Raw genomic sequence first — 23590 nt, 5'->3', positions numbered from 1 at the left:
CGTGCGTGCGCACGATGGCTCGAAGGCCTTTTGTGTGAAGCAGAAGCCATTATGAAGTCAATAGCGGCGGCGTATATCGCTCCGGAAACGCACGCACGCACGCACATTTTCCACACAAATACCGAGCTACGCGCCATCGTCGATTAGCCGCCGCAGCTCAAGGTCAAACTCGGCTTACCTGAAGCGCTGGCTGCACAACTGAGATAAAAGGGGAAAATGATAGGAAGGGGAGTCAGGGGGGGGCAAGTGGGGGCAAGTGGGGTTTATATCAGGCTAGTGTTTAGCATTTATGTGTGTGTGTGTGCGCGTCAAAAAATCTGCCGCGTCTTTGCTAGCAAGATGACTTTGTGGGGCGCACAATGAGCCATTGTGACCCTCTTTTCTTTCCCCCTCAAGCATTGATGCCTCATGAAAAATGCACGTTTGGATGAAAAGGACTAAAAGCTAGCTAGCTATTTGCTATCTATTTGAGATTTATTAGCTGGCTAGCTAGCTATATGGTTGGCTGGCTAGCTGTCGAGCTGGCTGGTTAGCTAGCTTTCAAGCTGGCTAGCAAGTTATATCTATTAACTATATAGCTGGCTTGCTTTCTAGTTAGATAGCGATTAGCTATGTATTAGCTAGCTGGCTAGCTTTCTATCTATTTGACTAACTTCCGAGGTGAGTGAACGATGGCGCGTGTGGCTGCCGCTGCTCACCCACAGAAAAACTTATTCTAAGACAGTAAAGTGACCTTGAAAGTTTTGAAAGGCACATAGAAATGAAATGGATTATTATTATTATTATTAACTCTTTTTTTTACCCTTTGATAGTTAAAAAACACCAAACTTTTGACCCTCCGCACCCTGCCCACCACCTTTTCCAGCGACTAATTATTATTATTATTATTATTATTATTGCCTGAGGGAAAAGGAAAAGGTGGTGGGCAGGGTGCGGTGGGTCAAAAGTTAGGTGTTATTTAAATATCAAAGGGTAACAAAAAGAGTTAATAATGACACATTTAATTTCTAAGCGCCTTTCAAAACTCTCAAGGTCACTTTACAGTCACATGATACGTTTTTTTTCTGTGGGTGAGCAGCGGCAGCCACACGGGCCAGCGTTCGCTCAACCCGGAAGTAACTCAAATAGATAGAAAACTAGCTAGCGAGCCAATAGATAGCTAATACCTAGCTAGCTAGAAAGCTAGCCAGCCAGCTTGCATGCAGCCTAGTGTCTGTTCCATCGCAGTGAGCTAATAGATAGCCAACTGGCTAGCTAGAAAGCTATATAGTTAATAGATATCGAGCTAGCTAGCCACCTAGCTGATTGTAAATTGCATTTTGCTGAACAAATTAGCAATTTGGGGCTATATCATCGCGCACGGCGAGTGTCCTTCAGTCTGCTCGTCGTCTATTTCTAGAAAGATTTCGTGTAGCATAACAGCGTCTTGATATTCGACCTCGATATCTCCAGTTGCAAAGGAGAGATCCACGACGCTCTCCCCCCTCAGCCTCTTCTTCGACGTGCACTCAGCCGCGCTAAATGTTTCACGAAGCTTTTAGTGTCCGTGTTGTGACCTCGCGGGCGCATCCAGAAATGTCTGCAAACAAAAAAAAAAAACAAAGAAAAAGCTTTTAGCGAGTCGCCACAATCAAGGAAGGCGGGGCAATAATCCATCTGTCCGTCACTCTTCCGTTATTACGTTGATGAATTGACGCTAATGCTCATCAATTGAGTCCAAATATTTCCGCAAATTGTTTCCTGGCTTTGTGTCAAAGCTGACAAGGTGTCACAGGAGTTTTTCTGCGGGTGAGCAGCGGCAGCCACATGCACCAGCGTTCACTCAACCCGGCAGTAAATAAATAGAAAGCTACCGAGCTAATAGATAGCCAGCTAGATAACTAACAGATAGCTAGCTAGATAGCTAACAGGCCAGCCAGTTCGCTAAAGATAGCAAATAAATAGCTAATAGAAAGCAAATAGATAGCAAATGGACAGCTAAATGAACCGTAGCATATGAAAAAACAAACAGTGAGGGACTCAATTGCAGCAAAGTGTTATTTTTTGGGAAGGTCGCCTGGCTTTTTCTGGCTCATCTGCGGCGCTATCGACTCCCGCCGCCATTTTAATGAGGCAACATTGCGGCTCGGGGCCGGTCGGCACGGTCGCGGGTGGAAACCTATCGATCGTCTGGCCACCTTCAGCTGCGTCTCGCCAGACAAATTGAGAAAGACGCTTCCGAGATTGACGCCGAGGAAGCATCTGGCAAATCACGCTAACCCGAATCGTCACCGGGAAAATGTCAACCCGTCACCTTGCGTGTCAACTCGGCTTTGTTTGGAAAGACAACAACCTCGGTCAAAAATCGGACTTTTCAAAGAGCCGTCGAGTCGGCCATCTTGGCTAAAAATCGGACTTTTCAAAGAGCCGTCGAGTCGGCCATCTTGGCTAAAAATCGGACTTTTCAAAGAGCCGTCGAGTCGGCCATCTTGGCTAAAAATCGGTCTTTTCAAAGAGCCGTCGAGTCGGCCATCTTGGCTAAAAATCGGACTTTTCAAAGAGCCGTCGAGTCGGCCATCTTGGCTAAAAATCGGACTTTTCAAAGAGCCGTCGAGTCGGCCATCTTGGCTAAAAATCGGTCTTTTCAAAGAGCCGTCGAGTCGGCCATCTTGGCTAAAAATCGGACTTTTCAAAGAGCCGTCGAGTCGGCCATCTTGGCTAAAAATCGGACTTTTCAAAGAGCCGTCGAGTCGGCCATCTTGGCTAAAAATCGGACTTTTCAAAGAGCCGTTGAGTCGGCCATCTTGGCTAAAAATCGGACTTTTCAAAGAGCCGTCGAGTCGGCCATCTTGGTTAAAAATCGGACTTTTCAAAGAGCCGTCGAGTCGGCCATCTTGGTTAAAAATCGGACTTTTCAAAGAGCCGTCGAGTCGGCCATCTTGTTCAGGTTTTGGTTTTTCTTGCGGGTGTGCTGATAAAGCGCTAGTCCGACCGCTGGTATTTTTTTTCCCCTTCCACGAGAGGGCAGCATTTCCCTTTCGTCCAAGTTAGCGCTTTGCTCCAGCTTCATCAGTAGTTAAAGCGTCTGATTTGCGTTGATCCTCCACGTTGAGCACGATTTCAGTTGGGATTATTTTTTCCGAGGTAATCTATTCGTAGCGCCCGTCCGGGTCAGCGTTTAATGAGATTACGGCTGGGATTACTTTGATCCCTTTGAAATGTGGAAAAACAGCAGGTCACCACCCGCCCAAGTCCGGCGGCGTCTGTCCTCTGTTGGACCACACGGAAATCCCTTGGGAGACAAACGCTGAATGTCGCCATTTTTATAGGAACGTGTTTAGCGTCTGTGTGGCATGTGAAAGCGTTTCAGCAGCGCCGGCGAGCGTTTCACTTTGAATTGCGGCGCCTAAGAGGCTTTTCAGTCAAAAGGCTCGCCCGCCCGCCCGCTCGCCCGCTCGCCCTTCTGGGTTTTCACACTAAAGCGCACCTCTTCAAAGTCTTTCACCTTGCGAGTGTGTGTGAGCTCTAATCCTGAATTATGGATCAGTGCCTCCCCTCTTCCCCCTCGTTTGGAATTTCTCACTTCCTGATCTGATCCCGGATCAGCGATGCTGCCCTCTTAAGAACCGTATCGTCTTTATCAGGATCCATTTTAAAGCACTTTATCGGTCAGTGAAAATAGCCGGAGGAAAAAAAAGACGACTTATTTTCTTCACATTTTGTTGTTTTTGGATAGCTAGGTAGCTAGATAGCTAGATAGATAGCCAGTTAGATAGATAGGTAGCTCGATAGCTAGGTAGCTTGGTAGCTAGATAGCTAGATAGATAGATAGCTAGATAGCTAGGTAGTTAGATGGCTAGGTAGCTAGATAGACAGATAGCGAGGTAGTTTGATAGCTAGATAGCTAGGCAGCTAGATAGCTTGGTAACTAGGGAGATAGGTAGGTAGGTAGGTAGGTAGGTAGGTAGGTAGGTAGGTAGCTAGGTAGAGAGCTCGATAGCTAGATAGCGAGACAGATAGATGTGTAACTAAATATCAGGGAGAGAAATAGCAACCTGTCGGACGTTTAGCATACATTGGGTGCTATTAGCGACATTATATTAGCGCAGTCTTGGTGGTAGCCTCCGTTTTTGCCACAAATGTGACTCATTTCTGAAAGACAAGCACATTTTCAGCCGTTCTCCACTTTTCCGATCTGCTCTTGATGACAAAAGAATAGAACAAAAAAAGAAGAATGAAAATAGAGAGTCCAATCCAAATGACGAGCGCTTTGGAAGACAATGTTCTAAAGGTCTGGAAAGATCAATAAAACGGCTTGTAGGCAACGTGTGAAGTCCATTTGGGATGACTGGGGAGGGAGTTGACTCATCCTTGACAAAATGTCTTCCCAGTCAACAAAAAAGCCGCTAAATGGAGTCCATTAAAGCGCTACGCTGCCGACGTTCCATTTCCCGCTCGCGACTGGCGCTGCGTCGTTGACTACATTTTAGGTGATGCTCGCTGCGAGCCGCGGGCTAAGATGTTGACAAACGTCCTGGCGGAATTGGTCAATTGAGGCGGTTCGGGGTTGGAGGAAACGATTGGAAGCAAAAAACAAATACATTCCCAATCTATGTGGACAAAAACTATTGGGATACAAGTACAGTGATACCTCAGCTTACGAACGCGTTAGTTTACGAACTTTTCACCTCACGAACATTAAATTTGCGAGCATATAGTCTTGTCATACGGACTATTTTTTGGCGGACAAACCAAACCACACGGCGCCACAGTGGCTGGTGGACTAGTTTTCCACACCCCCGTGTGAGTGAGGGTACAGTGTGAGTGAGGGTATTATCGCCGAGAAAGCACGTAACTTCACTTGTACATCATCAAGAGGCAACTACATTAACGACCATCATGAAGGTCAATAAAACCACTTTAATATACAGTACAGTCTTTAGTTACAATACAATTGAGCATTTATTATACATAAAATAAGGTATATTTTGTATAGTTTTAAGGCTTATTTCGTAGCAAATTATGTATTATCGGGACCTGGGAACGGATTATTCTCATTTTAATGGTTTCTTATGGGAAATAAGTGTTTGGAAGACGAACATTTCGCCTTACACACATTTTCGGGGAACCAATTAAATTTGTAAACTGAGGTATCACTGTAATATGGTGGGGTGATATCTTATTTAGTAGGAAATTATGTTTTATGGGGACTAGGGAACGGATTATTCTCATTTTAATGGTTTCTTATGGGAAATAAGTGTTTGGAAGACGAACTTTTCGCCTTACACACATTTTCGGGGAACCAATTAAATTTGTAAACTGAGGTATCACTGTAATATGGTGGGGTGAGATCTTATTTAGTAGGAAATTATGTTTTATGGGGACCAGGGAACGGATTATTATCATTTTAATGGTTTCTTATGGGAAATAAGTGTTTGGAAGACGAACTTTTCGCCTTACACACATCTTCGGGGAACCAATTAAGTTCGTAAGATGATAAAAGTATTTGGACACATACAAAAAGTCCTAAAAATGTAGGGGGGGGGGGAAGCAAAAGGAAAATATGAAGGTACAAGAAGTGACAAATATCTGTCTTCAAAGTGTTTCCCAGCAAGTTATAAAGCAACAAAGACGTTGCGAACCTTGCGTCTTGTGTTCCAATCGCAACGTGTCCATCTGTCAGGCAGCATATTGGGCGAGCGGTCAACTTTGGCGTCATTGTCGCAGCTTGTCTGCGTGGGCGTCGCCTGCTGCCGCCGCTCGTGGCAACTGAAGCAGCAAGTGGCGCTAAAGCTCTCAAACCAGCACACGTAAACCAATGGCAGACGTGGATGGACAGCGACCAGTCCTTCACTTCACTCAATCATGACTTCATCATGTTTGAAATTTTAGTTTCCATTCATTTCAATGGGAGTAGACCACAGGTGTCCATGTTAAGGCCCGGGGGCCAAATCTGGCCCACCACATCATATTATTCGGCCCGCAAATCAAACCTGTGAAATTCCATGCTCATCAATCAAGCTAGCTAGCTCGCTAGCTAACTAGCTCTCTTTCTATTCAGCTGGCTGGCTAATCCCTTACATCACATCTGTCCAACTCAAGGCCCGGGGGCCAAATCTGGCCCACCACATCATATTATTCGGCCCGCAAATCAAACCTGTGAAATTCTATGCTCATCTATCAAGCTAGCTAGCTCGCTAGCTAACTAGCTCTCTTTCTATTCAGCTATCTGGATAATCCCTTACATCACCGCCGTCCAACTCAAGGCCCGAGGGCCAAATCTGGTCCGCCACATCATTTTATTCGGCCCACAAATCAACTTTATGAAGTTCCATGCTCATCTATTGAGCTAGCTCGCTCGCTAGCTATCTCTCTTTCTATTCAGCTAGCTGGCTAATCCCTTACATCACAGATGTGAAAGTCGAGGCCTGGGGGCCAAATCTGGCAACGATGAGCGGGATTTGATTGAGCGCCGAAGGCCATCCAACAAAGGTCAACGACACACATCAAGCACTCCGTGTTTTCTCAACTAATCCGCTCAAATCCTCACATGTTAAAAAAAAAAAGAAGAGGAGAAGGAGACGCCAGATTGCATCATTTTTAAATGACATTCTAAAGGACAACCGACAGCATTTTTTTTTTGTTTCCTGACTGACATCAGAAAAACGTTTTATAGCATCGAAAATAGCCAAAACATGCATGCTGATATTTTTATTCAAATGCAAAATGACTGATCTGATCTGAAGCCATTGTTTTGATTCTCGAGCCAGGCAAAGACGTCCTGGCGTGACGTCACGAACAAGGGGGCGGGACCTTCTGAAACACGCCATTTTCGGGGTCATTTTGGGACACTTTGAGTCATTATTGTTGGTGTTTTGCATTTGACTCAAAATATCATCCTTGGTATTTTGGCCATTTTAGATGTTATCAAACGTTTTTCTGATGTCAGTTAGCAAACAAAAAAATGCTGTCGGTTGTCCTTTAAGGTGCAATCAGAGTCCAGGAGATCAGAATGAGCGGTAAGTGTGCATTTGCAGTCGTTTCCCTTCCCGAAGCGACGATGGCGGTTTATCTCCGCCACCGCCCCCCCACAATCGACCCCCCGCGGCTCCAAAACAAGCGCTTAGCATCTCTTGCACGAGCTCACGTGAGCCTGAGTCATGATCCGCCGGGCTTTCGCTTTCAAAAGTGTCCCACTTTGAAGACGATGGCGGACGACACGAGGATCGTCGCTTGGCGCCGACGTCTCAGCATGTCGCGCCGGTTGGTCCTGTTGCCATGGCGATGTGGTCCGGGTCAGCCTCGGATGATCTTGATGATGTTTGATGACAACGTACGGGAAGTGGGAAAATAGAGTGAGTTGGTAAGGGAGCGAGCTGACCCTCTGTGGAAATAACAAACTCCCGACATCGTCATGGTGATGATGATGAGGATGATGATGATGATGGTGAGGATGATGATGATGATGATGATGATGATGTCAAAGTAAAAGTAAAAATTACTACTTCCCTGCAGTTGGCTGGGATATCTTCCAGCCACACCATGGAAAATCATATCAAAATAATAATAATAATTATAATAATAATAATAATAATAATGACTATAATAATAATAATTAGTAGTAGTAGTATTAAGTAGCATTAATAATAATCATCATCATATTATTAACAACAGCAATAATAATAAAAAAGTATTATTATTATTATTATGTTTTAATTATTATTATTATGTAACATTACTACGAATAATAATGATAATAATTTCTGCCGCTGCTCACCCGCACAAAAAAATTACATGACTGTAAAGTGTTCTTGTGAGTTTTGAAAGGCGCTTAGAAATGAAATGTGTTATTATTATTATTATTATTAGTAGTAGTAGTAGTAGTAGTATTATTAGTATTATTAGTATTATTAAGTAACATTAATAATAATAATACATATTCATCATTATAATTCTCATTATGATTATTTTGTAAAATTATTAATAATAATAATAATGTTAATATTAAATACATTACTATTATTATTATTAATATGATCATCATTCATGTAATTGATAAATTATTAATATTATTAGTATTAGTAGTAGTAGTAGTAGTAGAAGTAATTAGTATTGAAAATACTAATTATTATTATTATGATTATTTTAAATCCCATATTTTATTTATTATCTTATTGGAAAACTGAGACATAATAGATCCAAAGAGTCTAAAACCAAAATATTCAATCAAACTTGTCAATTTGGCTAACACTGTCAAGCTAGCTTCATGCTAACACGTCATGCAAAACATGATGTCACAATACTACAGCAAAATAATCAAACTAGATGATTTGATCTAATTAGCCTTTTTTGGCTAACTCAATGCTAATATGAATGAAAAACATTTGAAAATTATTGCAATTACATAAACCAATCATGTGGGATTGCGCAATCCTGGAAGATTCGCTGTGAATTCAATTGAAAAGCAGAAAATGTGCGCGTGTGCGTGTTTGTGACAGTGTGTGTATGCGTGTGTGTGTGCATGAGACAGACGTGCACGCGGCGTGTCTATTGTTAACTTGTTTTCCATGCGACATGTTCCCGCCGCTAATGAGACCTCGTTAAAAAAAGGTCCACCTGGGTTGCGTTTGGCGTCTTCCAAAACAAAACGTTACAGCTCGTCTTGTTTTTTTCTTTTTTTAATTTGCATCTCTCGCTATCCTTGGGGACCCCCGCCGACCTTTAGGGCCACGGACAACAAATTCAATCACTGCCGGCGCCCTGGGAGACATTGCCAATAACACAGAGTGCCACGTCGTAATAGCTGTGCGCGTGCGTGCGTGAACGTGCATGCGTGTGTGTGTGTGTATGTTGAATGGCCATCGTCTCATGCTCCCACACGGCATGCGAGCGGGAAAGATATACAGGTAACATCTGACTTACGACCGAGCTCCGTTCCGACCAAGTGGTCGTAAGTTGAAATGGTCGTAAGTCAAAATCCATTCAAAATGTTGCTAATATGTGTGTCAAATGTTGCACGAGCAGGCCAGCAGCTAGCGCGTTGCGGTGCGTAGAATTATTATTTTTTAAATAGGGACTGGTGGTCGTAAGTCGAGCTCGGTGGTAAATTGGCCGTTACCTGTATACTAATAATAAAATAAATACGATAAAAATTGTTTTATATAGGTAACATCCGACTTACGACCAAGCTGCGTTCCGACCAATTGGTCGTAAGTTGAAATGTTCGTAATTCGACATCCATTCAAAATATTGCTAATATGTGTGTAAAATGTGGCGCTAGCAGGCCAGCAACTAGCGCGTTGCGGTGCGTCGAATATATATTTTTTAAAATAGGGACTGGAGGTCGCGGTGGTAAGTACGGGTGGTCGTAAATCGAGCTCGGTGGTCGTAAGTCGGCTGTTATCTGTATAATAATAATAAAATAAATACAATAAAAATTGGTTTATGCAGGTAACATCCGACTTACGACCGAGTTCCGTTCCGACCAAGTAGTCCTAAGTCGAAATGATCGTAAGTCGAAATCCATAGGGTCTGGAGGTCGTGATCGTAAGTCCGGGTGGTCGTAAGTCGGGCCGGTCGTAAGTTGGATGTTACCTGTATAATAGCCATAAAATAAATACAATAAATATTGGTCAATCACTAGCTAGCTAGCTAGGTCAATAGATCAGCATGAATTTCAGAAGTTTGATTAGCTTTTGGGGGCCGAATAAAATAATGCGGTGAGCCAAATTTGGCCCGCGGGCCTTGACTTTGACACCCGTGATGTAAGGGATTAGCCAGCTAACTGAATAGAAAGAGAGCTAGCTCACTAGCTAGCTCGCTAGCTCGATAGATGAGTCGCCATCTGTGCCGTATGTCAGGCATATTAGCATATTTGACAATAGGGGTGACTTTGAGGCCGCCATTTTGAATGATGCTAATGATGCTAAGCTAACTTTTTTCTGGATGCGTTGCAGGTGGCGGCGCAGACGGTTCTGTTCCTGTGCATGAACACGGCGGGGATCTTCATCAGCTACCTGTCGGACCGAGCCCAGCGACAGGCCTTCTTGGAGACGCGACGCTGCATCGAGGCCCGACTGCGTCTGGAGACCGAGAACCAGAGACAGGTCGGGGGTCGGGGGTCAGGGGTCAGGCCGCCATGTTTGTGGAGGCGCGCGGCGTCTCGTTTGGTGCCGCGCGACGCGCTGACAACGTTTGACGGGAATCGGACTTGATGGATTTGTGTCGACGGCGACTCTGCCATTGATGAGCCTGTTGACGGGAGACAAACATGGACGTCGCTTGGCGAACCCACACGCAAATGACACGCCCACAACGCCGACCCGCCTCCCCCCGTCTCTCTCTCTTTTTTTCTCTCTCTCTCTCTCTCTCTCTCGCTCTTTTTCTGCCTCTCTTTTTCCTGTCTCCTTTTCTGTCTCTCACACAGTCTGCGTCTCTCTCTTTCTGTCTCTCTCTTTCTCCTCTCTATCTCTCATTCTGTCTTTCTCTCTCTCTCACTCTTTCTCTCTCTTTTTTCTTTATTTCTTTCTGTCTCTTTCTTTTTCTCTGTCTCTGTTTTTCTCTCTTTTTTCTTTATCTCTTTCTGCCTCTCTCTTTCTCTGTCTCACTTTTTTTCTGTATCTTTTTCTGTCTCTCTCTTTCTCTCTTTTTTCTGCATCTCTCTATGTCTCTCTCTTTCTCTCTCTCTCTCTCTCTCTGTCTCTCTTTCTCTCTGTCTCTCTCTCAGAAAGCTTTTCTCGCTGGCATCTTGTTTCCTGGAAGCCTTTGGGGCACGTGAAGCTCAGCCATGGCTGAAATGGAAAGATGGAGGTGGTCTTGATTAAGAGAGCCAATCACAGACCAGCATTTTGGGTCACGTGGAAATATCATCAACGTCTCCATCTTTTCAATTGGAGATCCAACTTACCAATGTCATTATTATTATTATTATTAGCATTAGCTGGCTAGCTTGCTATCTGTTGGCTATCGATTGGCTAGCTAGCTCGCTATTTGCTGGCTGTCTAATAGCTATCTAACTAGTGTTCTATCTATTTGAGTTATTTCCAGGTTGAGTGAACGCTGGCGCATGTGGCTGCCGCTGCTCGCCCGCAGAAAAAATATCCTTTGACTGTAAAATATCCTTGAAAGCTTTGAAAGGCGCTTATAAATGAAATGTTATTATTATTATTATTATTATTATTAGAATATTGTGCGCCTTTGTGATGTTTGTCCCCCTGAATCAAAGCCGCCATATGTCCTTTCCGTCCTCAGGAGCGTCTTGTTCTGTCCGTCCTCCCTCGCTTCGTGGTCCTGGAAATGATTAACGACATGAGCAACGTGGAAGACGAGCACCTCCAACATCAGTTCCATCGGATTTACATCCACCGCTACGAGAATGTCAGGTCAGACTCAGTGAGTGCCGGAGGGGGGGCTATGTCGATCTCACTAGTGGAGACATCAGATCTCAGCGGGAAGATCACTCGCACAGACCAAATTACCGGTTGCCAAGTTGCAGCAGAGATGTTGCACATCTGTCACTCTCGGTAACGCTTTCAATATAATTTAGGAATTAACTTGTTGGCTATATCGCTAGCTATCTACTCATCTAGCTGGCTGGCTAGCTAGCTAGCTAGCTAGTTAGCTGGCTAGATAGCTAGCGATCTAGTGAGCTATTAGCTATAATATACTAATATAGTGATAGCCAGCTAGCTATATAGCTGGCTTTCTATCTGTCTGTCTAGCTAGCTATCTATTAGCTATAATATAACAATATATATAGTAGCTAGCTATCTAGCCCGCTACTTAGATGTCTGCCTAGCTGGCTAGATAACTAGCTATCTAGCTGCCTAGATAGCTAGCTATCTAGCTAGCTATTGTAATAATATATGATAGCTAGCTATCTGGCTATCAAGCTAGCTGTCTATTAGCTATCTATATATCTAGCTAATTAGCTGGCTATCTATTAGCTAGCTAGCTAGCTTTCTATTTATTTGAGTTACTTCCGGCTTGAGTGAACGCCGGCGCGTTTGGCTGCCGCCGCTCACCCACGGGGCGCCGCTCGTGGTGTCGTTGAGACTTGATGTGCGAATTCCAAATGGTGAACACCCCCCGAATGACATTTCCGTGTTTTATCCAGCATTCTTTTCGCAGACGTCAAAGGCTTCACCAATCTTTCCACCACATTGTCGGCTCAGGAGCTGGTGCGGATGTTGAACGAGCTTTTCGCACGCTTCGACCGCCTGGCGCATGTGAGCATGTCGTCGGCCAGCCGTGCGTGCGTGCGTGCGTGCGTTTCACACTTAGGCCTTCAGTAGTGCTACTTCGTCTGAATCAATCCAAGCCTTCAGAGCTATTTTGTGACTCTACAACCTTGACTGCGGCGACCGCCGTGACTGTGACTCATATATTAAAAGTGTGGTGTGATTTTCTACTTGGCCACTAGAGGGTAGCGTTAGCCGGGAAATACGAAGGGCCTGCGAGAAGGCCTTGGTGTCGCCAACTTCAAATCGGATGAGTCAAAGCAACACCCCGGTCATAAATAATGGCTGAAATGTGATTGGTTCAAGGATTAAATTAAATTAAATTAAATTCTGAGTTTAATCAGCTCTTTTATTATTTTGCATTTTATTTATGGCTTTATTGCTCTTTTAATTGTAAAGTGACTTTAGGTGATTTGAAAGGTACTTGTAAATTAAATGTATTAAATTTTATTTATGTATTTATTTATAATAATAATAATAATAATAATAATAATACATTTCATTTCCAAGCGCCTTTCAAAACTCTCAAGGTCACTCTACAGTCACAGGATAAGTTTTTTTTCTGTGGGTGAGCAGCGGCAGCCACACACGCCAGTATTCACTCAACCCAGAAGTAACTTAAATAGATAGAAAGCTAGCCAGCTCGCTAATAGATAGCCAGCTAGACAATTAGCTAACTAGCTAGATAGCCATATAGCTAATAAATAGCCAGCTTCATAGCTATTATTATTATTGTTGTGTGGACGCTGGCGCGTGTGGTTGCCGCTGCTCAGAAAAAAAAACGATCCTGTGACTGTAAGGTGACCTTGAAAGTTTTGAAAGGCGCTTAGAAGTGAAATGTATTATTATTATGATTGTTTTTTTGCGTGCGTTACCCGCGTGGAAGGCTAAAACGTTGCGCCGCTATGCTTGCAGGAGCATCACTGCCTGCGCATCAAGATCCTGGGCGATTGCTACTACTGCGTGTCGGGCCTTCCCGAACCGCGTCAGGACCACGCCCACTGCTGCGTGGAAATGGGCCTCAGTATGATCAAAACCATCAGGTGAGCGCTCCTCCTCGGATGCCGACCACCCTGACCTCCATTTGCACCCTTTTGTCCATATATGGGCGTGACGAAACAAAGGCGGAGAGTCCGACACATTGGCCAATTAATTCCAGGGTGTTTCAGGGATGCATGTGGGCGGCGCCCTTGCGCCATTGACGCATTTTGACAGCCACTATTACCATTAGCGCGTATTGCGACATGATATGCACCACATATGACATACAGTGATACCTCAGTTTACAAACTTCTTTGGTTCCCAGAAAGTGTGTGTCAGGCGAAAAGTTCGTCTTCCAAACATTTATTTCCCATAAGTAACCATTAAAGTGAGAATAATCCGTTCTCAGGCCCCATAAAACATCATTTTCTACTAAATAATCCTTAAAACTACACAAAATACACCTTATTTTATGTATGATAAATTTGCTATTGTATTGTAATTAAAGAAAGAAACTGTACTGTGTAATAAAATCGTTTTATTGACCTTTGTGATGGTCGTTGATGTCGTTGCCTCTTGATAATATCCAAGTGAAGTTGGCGTGCTTTCTCGGAGATAATACCATCACTTCCGTTGACCGTTGGTTAGACAACACAGAAACACGCTTAGCCACACGTAGCAATGTTTGACTTAGCATACTGGTACTGGGATGCTAAGTCACACAAACGCACACCTCGTTGGTGTTTTTTGATGATCTCCTTCTTATGCTCGACCGACATTTTCTTCTGTGTCCTCTTCAGCTGAACACTAGCCTGTGGTGGGGTCTTTTTCACGCCCATAATAGCAAAAGTACTCCACTGGATAACAAAGCATGTCTGCACTCAAAGAAAGGGGGTGAAGAAAACTAGTCCGCCAGACTCCGTGGCGCTTTGTACTCTCTTTGTGACTGCTTTATTTTCTGTATATGATAGCTTTCCATGTTAAGCTCTTTGTTCCAGCTTCAGTTGTTGTTAAAAGCACGAAATAAATCAATCTGTGTTGTATTGTATTGTAATGAATGTGTTTTTTGCGCGACCTGTTGTCAGATACGTGCGCTCGCGCACCAAACATGACATCGACATGCGCATCGGGATCCACTCGGGCTCGGTGCTGTGCGGCGTGCTGGGCCTCAGGAAGTGGCAGTTTGACGTGTGGTCGTGGGACGTCGACATCGCCAACAAGCTGGAGTCGGGAGGCATCCCGGGGTGAGCAGGCGCCGCCTTATTAAAATTTCACCTCAAAAATCATCACTCTGATTGTTTACGTGAGACAATTTGACTTTTGGCTCGGGACTTTAGCAACCACAAGTTTGATTTGCTTTGCTGTGATATAAGGGATTAGGAAGCTAGCTCAATAGAAAGAGAGCTCGCTGGCTAGCTAGCTCGACCGCTAACTAAATAGCTAGCTAGCTCAATAGTTAACAATGGAAATTCACTCGTTTTATTTGCTTTTGCAGGCTGAATAAAATGATGTGGTGGGCCACATTTGGCTTGATTTTGACACCTGTGATGTAAGGGACTTGCCGAGCTAGCTGAATAGAAAGAGAGCTGGATCAATCGCTAGCTGGCTCAATCGCTAGCTGGCTCGATCGCTAGCTGGCTCAATCGCTAGCTCGCAAGCTCACTCAATCGCTAACTCGCTAGCTCACTCAGTCGCTAGCTAGCGAGCTCGCTCAATCGCTAGCTACCGAGCTCGTTCAATCGCTAACTAGCTCGCTCAATCGCTAGCTAGATAACTCACTCAATCACTAGCTAGCTAGTTTGCTCAATCGCTAGCTAGCTAGTTTGCTCAATTGCTAGCTAGCTAGTTCGCTCAATTGCTACCTAGCTCAATCGCTAGCTAGTTAGCTTGCTCAATTGCTAGCTAGATAGCTCACTCAATTGCTAGCTAGATAGCTCACTCAATCAGTAGCTAGCTAGTTTGCTCAATCGCTAGCTAGCTAACTCGTTCAATTGCTAGCTTACTAGCTCGCTCAATCGCTAGTGCTCCCAATCGCTGGCTCACCCAACTGTTAGCTCACCCAATCGCTAGCACGCCCAACTGTTACTAGCTGGCCCAATCGTTTCCGCATTCTGACGGCGTTTCCCGCCGTACCCCCGCAGGCGCATCCACATCTCCAAAGCGGCGTTGGACTGCCTGAACGGCGCCTACGAGGTGGAGGCGGGCCACGGCAAGGACCGCAACGACTTCCTGCGGCGCCATAACATCGAAAGCTACCTCATCAAGCAGCCCGACGACAGCTCGCTGTCGCTGCCCGAGGACATCACGAAGGAAGCGGGCGCCGCCGCCGACCGCCGCGCGAGCGCCGCCACCTTCAACGAGGCGTCCTGGAGTCCCGAGTTGCCCTTTGACAACATTGTGGGCAAGCAGAACGTGAGCGACGCCGTCCGTCAGCTACTTTCTTTCATTCCTTTCATCACTTTGCTGCTGTGAAATGTAAAGATAGCAAATAGCTAGCTAGCGAGATTGCTAGCTAGATAGCTTGTTGGGCATGCTTTCTGCTGTTGCCGTGGTAACAGGCGCGAGTACAGGTGTGTCCGTACCTCCTGGTGTGTTTTTTTGACGTCGGCGGCGACGTCTGATGTCATTCCAATAGCCAATACGCTAATGCGGCTCCCTCGCCGGCGCGTGGCTTCCATTTGATGTCCTGCGTTTGTATTTTTTGGACAAAACGTCCTCGCGGACGTCCACGGACAATAGCCGGCCGGCGGCGGCGGCGCTTGCATATGAAAGGATCCTCGCCGGAGTTCTGCTTTCATGTTTGGGCGCCGCACCCTCATCAACCTCTTGCTAAGCTACGCTACCGTAGCTTAGCGAGAGGTTACTCCATTACTCTCCCTACTCGACAATCTAGCCCCCATCTCACACTTCGTAGTCCTTAAAATTTATGAATTAACTAGATGGCTATCTAGCTAGCTATCTGGGTATCTAGCTAGCTATCTCTCTATTTGCTATCTGTCTAGCTGGCTGGCTATCTAGCTCGCTGTCTACAGTATTAACTGTTTAGTTGGCTATCTGCTGTATTAGCTATACATTAGCTAGCTAGCTTCCTTTCTATCTAATTGAGTTACTTCCTGGTTAAGTGAACGCTGGCGCGTGTGGCTGCCGCTGCTCACCCACAGAAAAACTTATCCCGTGACTGTAAAGTGACCTTGAGAGTTTTGAAAGGCGCTTAGAAATGAAATTATTATTATTATACAATGAAATAATGTCATGCAAGGCAGGAGTCAATTTAAAGTGTGACTACTGTACTCAATTTTCTCCGAGTGAGGATAAAGACCATATACAGACCCTCAGGTGGCCTTTAAAGATTTTTTTTGTAAATGATCCTCAATGAGAAACATTTTTTTCATGGACGGTAGATATACTGTAAAATAAAAATAGAATAAAAAAATATAGAAGAGGTTGAAAAACCCTGTTGATTTGGATGAACAAAAAGCAGCTAGCAGGGGACAGTGTGATTGAGGGTATTATGGCCCAGAAAGCATGGCAATTTCACTCCGATATCATCAAGAGGCAACTACATCAATGACCATCACAAAGGTCAATAAAACCACTTGATTATACAGTACAGTTTATTTATGTGTATATTTCTTTAATTATAATACAATATCACATTTATTATACATAAAATAAGGTTTATTTTGTGTCGTTTTAAGGCATATTTCGTAGAAAATTATGTTTTATGGGGACCTGGGAACGAATTATTCTCATTTCAATGGTTTCCTATGGGAAATTAATGTTTGGACTACACACTTTTCGCCATACACACACTTTGTGGGAACCAATTAAGTCCGCACGCTGAGATTTCCAAATCTTCTCTTGTTTGGATGAGGAATACGCGTTGTTGTTAACGTTGTAAAAAGACGAGTGCAGACTGCGATGAAACGACGGCGCCTTTTGTGCGAGACAAACGCGGTTGCTCGCGCACGTGCGCGACGTCGCTCATGTGTGAGCGCTTGAAGGTCTCGGTGAAGGTTAGCTTAATGACGCTGTGCTAAATGCTAATGTGGAGGAAAGGAAGAGGAAATGACATGAGACGTTTCCATCTTGAGCGGCAACAGTGCGATTGGGCAAAACAAAGCGCAGCACCCAAACAAAAACCACAACAACCTTACCCCGCCCACCTCCAACTAATTGTCGGACGTCCACGGCCGTCTCTGCTTTTCTTGATTCCACTCCATATAACCCCTCCCCCCCAGGCCGGCCCCATTAAAGGGCAAATAAATTGATGCAGTATGACAAGATGCTTTTCATTGCGCTAGTGGTCGTACGAAGCAGTCACATTTACAGCGTTACGCTTTTTTCCCCTCATTAAAATGATAAACAGTCAATCAATCCATAGCCGTATATCCATCCATCCCCAAAAAATATTCATCCATCCATCCCCAAAAGAAACAACCAACCATCCATCCCCCAATTCATCCATCCATCCAACCAAAAAATCCATCCATCCACCCACTTACCCCAAAAAAATCCATCCCCCAATTCATTCACTCATCCCTCCATTCATTCATAATCCACACATACATCCATCCAACCAAAAAAATCAATCCATCCAACAAAAAAAACATCCATCCATTCATTCATTATCCACCCATCCATCCATCTATCCAACAAAAAAAAATCCATCCATCCATCCACCCACTCACCTGAAAAATCCATCCCCGAATTCATCCATCCATCCAACCAAAAAACCACCCATCCATTCATCCATAATTCACCAATCCATGCATTAAAAAACATCCATCCATAAAAACCCATATCTATCCATTCATCCATCTATCCCCTCCAAAAAAAACATTCATTCATCCATCCATCCACCCATTCATAGCCACACCCTGAACCAGTCGCCAGCCAATAGCAGGGCCCACGCACAAACATCCACTTTTGTCCACTTTGAGAACAGATTATTGGCACTTCCATTCATTTCAATAGGGAAAGACGATTTGATAGATGCATTTTGTGACATAAGCAATTCAACCTGCATGTCCAGGTGCCGCTTTTGTTTCTTTTGATTACTTTGGACTATTTGCTGCTTTTTGTTTTGGGTCGCCATTTTTGTTTGTACGTGGACGTGTGCGCACGTGTGTCATTTTTGACGTGCGTGTGCTTTTCCGCCCTTCTTCGACTCTGGCCGCCCGAACCAGAAATTCCATCAATCTTCTTCCAAAGCATCTCGCACAAGCTTTGCATGAAATAAACGAGCGAATAGAGAGCGCCGTCGTCTTGCGGAGTGGCGCTAAATTGAGGAGAGAGCATATCAAAGCGTTGTCGCTGAGCTTTAAAGACTGGAACACAAGGTAGCTTGGGCCTCAGGAGATGATCATCAGCGTCGCGCTTCTTCTCTTTTCTTTTACGTTTTCTTTCTCTACTCTCTATCTGCCCATCCCAGCCCTTTTATTTTTTTCTTCATTTTAACAACCACGCTGAGTAAGTGAAAGGTCAAAGGTCACCCTCCCCGCGCCTACGGGGATACTTTTGAAAATGACATATGCGACAACCCGGGATGGGATGCAAATGTCAAAATGGACGCCTCTTTGACATGTTTTGGAGTTTATCGGAAGGCAAACGGCGAATGTTTCCGCAATGACTGAAATTAGTCGAATGAGGGACGGATGTTTTCAATCCCGCCTGATGCTCCCATGTTTCTCTCTCTCTCAATGCATGTGCCGCTTATTGTGGTTTGCTAACGTGCTAAGCTAGCGTATTTGAGCTGCTGTTGTTGTTGATGTTGCGGCGGTGGAGTTTGGCCCCCGTCGGCCCTCAATGTTTGCACTCTGTCTTTGTACCCTTTTTTCTGGCGTTTGTCGCCGCAGTACTCGCAAATGCGCGATGAAGTTTTCAAGTCCAACCTGGTTTGCGCCTTCATCGTGCTCCTCTTCATCACCACCATCCAAAGTCTGCTGCCCTCTACAAGGTGAAGCACTACGTCTGCATAAAATCAAAATACATCAAATACAGGTAACGTCCGAGTTACGACCGGCGCGAGTTACGACCACCCGTACTTACGACCACGACCGCCAGACCCCTTTTTTTTTTAATTCTACACCATAACGCGCAAGCAGCCGGTAACGCGTACGACAATTTTGGCCAGTCAGCATGTCACCCACTCGCACAGCAATCGACTGCGTGACTACGCTCAATACAGTAGTTATACAGTGCAGATACCGTCTCGACAACGTCTCCTGTAGTACTGTACACGGCTTTTTTACTTCGCCGTCCGTTTGACTTACGATCGCGTGTGTCGGGCGACCTCTTCTGGCCGTTAGCAGGGAGAACATTAACATAAGGGAGAACAGCTAAGTAGAACATTTAGTATTATATTGAATAATAGTATTAATATAAAAGGTTGCTTAAAATCAACAGATTGACATCGTATATTATTCTGTCGTGTAAACGTCACGTCATACGTTTTGAATGGATTTCGACTTACGACCGTTCGACTTCCGACCGTTTTGCCGGAACGGGACCCGGTCGTAACTCGAATGTCACCTGTATGTTGAATGACATCGTATACTATCCTGTCGCGTAAGCACCACGTCGGCCATTTTGAATGGATTTCGACTTACGACCGTTTTGTCGGAACGGAACCCGTTTGTAACCCGGATGTTACCCGTACACAGTTTGACATATTTGTGTTGAATAACTTGATGGCGGTGGCCAAAGCTCTAAAAACGGAATCGGCTATTTTCCAGATGGTAAAACGAGCTCGTAGTTTAGCCGCAAAATGAAACCTGCCCGGCAATATGAATGTTTTCATATAAATCCGCGTCCACCATGGTTGACTGAGCGTTTTAATTTGTTGACGGCGACGCGAACGCAGGATGGTGCCGATGGCGGCGCAGTTGTCGGTGCTAATCCTGCTCCACTGCTGCCTGGTGGTGGCGACCACGGCCGAGGACTACAAGTGCATGCCGCTGCTATTGCGCCAAGCCTGCTGCTGGATCAACGAGAGCTACGCCGCCCGCAACGTGGTCATCTTCCTCTCTATCCTTATCAACTTCCTGGCGGCCATGATCAACATGGTGAGTAGCCGCCGCCCGCCTGTCGACCGTCGAGCGTCCTTCCGCTCCGAGCTGATGTTGATCCGTCCCGCCGTGCGGCAGCTGTGGTGCGACTTGCAGGAATCGGACGCCTCCGGCAACGACACCCTCCGCCGCTCCCAAGCCGTCGCTGACATCTGCTTCTACCCGGAGGTATTCACGCACACCCGCACGCACACCCGCACGCACGCCATCCTTCTACGATGGCATCACAATCTCACGACATGACTGCATGATGACATTTTAAAGGACAACCGACAGCATTTTTATGTTTCCTGACATCAGAGAAACGTTGATAGCCAAAACACGCAGTATATTATTTTTGGTCAAATGCAAAACACCAATAAAAATGACGTCCCAAAACTGCCACAAAATGAGCTCGGAACTGAAGATATTCAGAAAGTCCCGCCCCCTTTGTTCGCGACGTCACGCAAGGATACTCCTTCACAAACTGCCTTGCTCCAGAATCAATACAATGGCTTCAGAGAGTTCAGATTGGGAAAAAGATCCTTTCTTGTTACTCATCCAGTTATGAATATCATTCAAATAGTTCCGAAGAGGAAAGCATAAATGTTTGCAATCCTTTCAAGAAGTCCTTCCGTATCAATTCCAGCCATCAGGACTCCAATGTAGCGTCCAAGAAAATGCACAAGATGGCGCACAAGCTACGTTGGAAATGGGCTGATTTGTCTGCTGGGAATTTGCCAAGTATGCCAAGATTATATGATCTCAAATTTAATGTTTGTAAGTTGAAAAGTTCGTGAGCAAAAGCGTTCGTAAGCTGAGCTATCACTGCATAGTAGATCCGCGATGACCAGAAAGCAGTGACAGCGCAGAGTGTATGTAAACCTGCTGCGGCTTGGAATTGAAGCGGATTAACGTGCGACAGGAGATAATAATAATAATAATAATAATCCATTTCATTTCTAAGCGCCTTTCAAAACTCTCAAGGTCACTTTACAGTCACAGGATAAAAGTTTTCCTGTGGGTGAGCAGCGGCAGCCACATGCGCCAGCATTCACTCAACACCGAAGTAACACAAATCGATAGACTAGATAGCTAGCCAGCGAGATAGCTAATAGACAGATAGCTAGCTACAAAGCTAGATGTGAGACAGTCTCTTTTGGTCAACAGATGCTACAGATTGGTGTTTGCTTTCAACATTTAGCTTGTAGCAGACGTGCACATTCCACCATGGCGTCCCAGATCCACTGGTGAAAAGGACATCTTTTAGGAAAAAAAGTCTATTTTTGGAGCGCGTCTTATACACGTGAAAATTATACACCGGTCATCATGTTTTGTGTGTGTGTGTGTGTGTGTGTGTGTGTGTGTGTGTGTGTGTGTGTGTGTGTGTGTGTGTGTGTGTGTGTGTGTGTGTTGTGTGTGTGTACTTTGTGTGTGTACTTTGTGTGTGCGCAGTACTTTGTATTCACCGGCGTGCTGGCCATGGTGACGTGCGCCGTCTTCCTGCGTCTCAACTCGCTCCTGAAGTTGGCCGTGCTGCTGCTGATGCTGGCCATCTACACGCTGCTCACCGAAGCTTTCTATGCGGGTCTCTTTGTGCGTTACGACAACGCCCACCCAAACGTACAGTGAGTGCACACAAACAATATCGACTTCAATCTTATTTTTTTTATTTAAAAAAATGAAGTAACTCAAATAGATGGAAAGCTAGCTAATAGATAGCCAGCTAGACAGTTAGCAAACTAGCTATATAGCCATATAGCTAATAAATAGTCAGCTACATAGCTAGCTAAGTAGCTAGCTAATAGATAGCAAATATATTGCCAGCTAGGTAGCAGCTAATAGATGGAAAATGTATAGCAAATAGATAGCTTGCTAGGTAGCTAGACAGATTGCTAATAGAAAGCAGATAGATAGCAAAATGATTTTAGGGGGGTTACAATTTTTTAATCTCACACTGAAACTGAAATCCAAGTTGCATTTGTTTTTGTTCACACTCAAATCCTAATTCAAATTTTTTTCCGCATACAGTGATACCTCAACTTACAAACGCTTTAGCTAACCAACTTTTCGCCTTATGAACATTACATTTGCGATATATAATAATTTGCAATACGTATACATAATCTTGGCATACAGACTTGTTTTCGGCGGATGAAACCATACGGTCGAAGAGCACCACGGTAGCTGGCGGACTAGTTTTCCACACCCACATTCTTTGAGTGCAGACGTGGTTTGTTTTCGAATAGAGTACTTTTGCTATCATGGTACCGAGAAAGACCCCACCACAGGCTAGTGTTAACCCGAAGAAGACACGAAAGAAAAACTTGTGTTGATTTGGATGAATGAAAAGCAGCTAGCAGGGGACAGTGTGAGTGAGGGTATTATTGCCGAGAAAGCGCGGCAACTTCACTCGGATATCATCAAGAGGCAACTACATCAACGGCCATCACAAAGGTCAATAAAACCACTTTGTTATACAGTCCAGTTTATTTCTTTAATGACAATACAATAGCACGTTTATTATACATAAAATAAGGTCTATTTTGTGTAGTTTTAAGGCTTATTTAGTCGAAAATTATGTTTTATGGGGACCTGGGAACGGATTACTCTCATTTTAATGGTTTCCTATGGGAAATTAATGTTTGGAAGACACACTTTTGGTCTTACGCACACTTTCTGGGAACCAATTAAGTTTGTAAGATGAGGTATGACTGTATTAATTTTTTGACTTCCGTTTTGTTCTTCCACAAAAAGATAAATTCGAGTTTGATTTCCAGTGTAAATGATTATTTTCTAAAAAATAAAAATAACAGATCAGATTGTCATTGTTTTGGTTTGTTTTGAAAAAAAAAAATCGATATTTGTCCATCAAAATGTGATTTCCAGTTTTTCTTTTTGAACCTGATGACTAAATTTGATTGGTGAAAAGAAAAGACAATAAATGACTTGCGCTTCCTTTTGATTTTTGTCCTTTGTTGTTAGTTGGCAGCCATGTTTTTAATGGATGCAGTGCAGACCGAACTTTCAAGTAGGGAAGTCCCCCCCCCCCACCTCAAAAAAAGAATTTCAATGGATGAATTTTCCTCTCTTTCAGCACAGTTTTTGATGCCCCCCCCCCCCCCCCCTTCAAAAAAAAAACAATGTTTCTTCTATGGCTCGCCCGCTCAGTATAAATTGCTCCCGATCGCCCTTTCTCGTTGACACCGATTTGATTCTGCCGGCTGTTGCCGGCGCGTTAGCTGACCTTTACCTTGACAACCGGTCAATGCTGCTCCAGTTTCCGTGGCAACGATCTGCCTGACCCCCTCCTCAGAAGAGACCAAAGAAAACAACCTCCGC

The 23590-nt window shown here is 44.5% G+C and overlaps 1 protein-coding gene across 2 annotated transcripts in view; it reads left to right on the top strand.

Annotated features, from left to right (window-relative positions):
- Positions 1-23590, top strand: part of adcy8 (adenylate cyclase 8 (brain)) — a 33044-nt gene that overhangs the window by 3810 nt on the left and 5644 nt on the right. For both annotated transcript variants that reach the window (XM_089009215.1, XM_089009214.1), the window contains exons 2-11: positions 9936-10085; positions 11230-11360; positions 12095-12206; positions 13134-13261; positions 14285-14443; positions 15341-15611; positions 19058-19158; positions 20065-20266; positions 20348-20437; positions 21704-21876. In XM_089009215.1, coding sequence (XP_088865341.1) covers positions 9936-10085; positions 11230-11360; positions 12095-12206; positions 13134-13261; positions 14285-14443; positions 15341-15611; positions 19058-19158; positions 20065-20266; positions 20348-20437; positions 21704-21876 — 1517 coding nt within the window. The remainder of the gene's footprint in view (positions 1-9935; positions 10086-11229; positions 11361-12094; positions 12207-13133; positions 13262-14284; positions 14444-15340; positions 15612-19057; positions 19159-20064; positions 20267-20347; positions 20438-21703; positions 21877-23590) is intronic.

The sequence above is a fragment of the Hippocampus bargibanti genome, linkage group LG11, assembly GCF_051943395.1.
Source record: "Hippocampus bargibanti isolate YZ-2025 linkage group LG11, ASM5194339v1, whole genome shotgun sequence".
NCBI lineage: Eukaryota > Metazoa > Chordata > Actinopteri > Syngnathiformes > Syngnathidae > Hippocampus > Hippocampus bargibanti.
The sequence above is the reverse complement of the archived record's forward strand: the minus strand, read 5'-3'. Positions and strand labels throughout refer to the sequence as shown.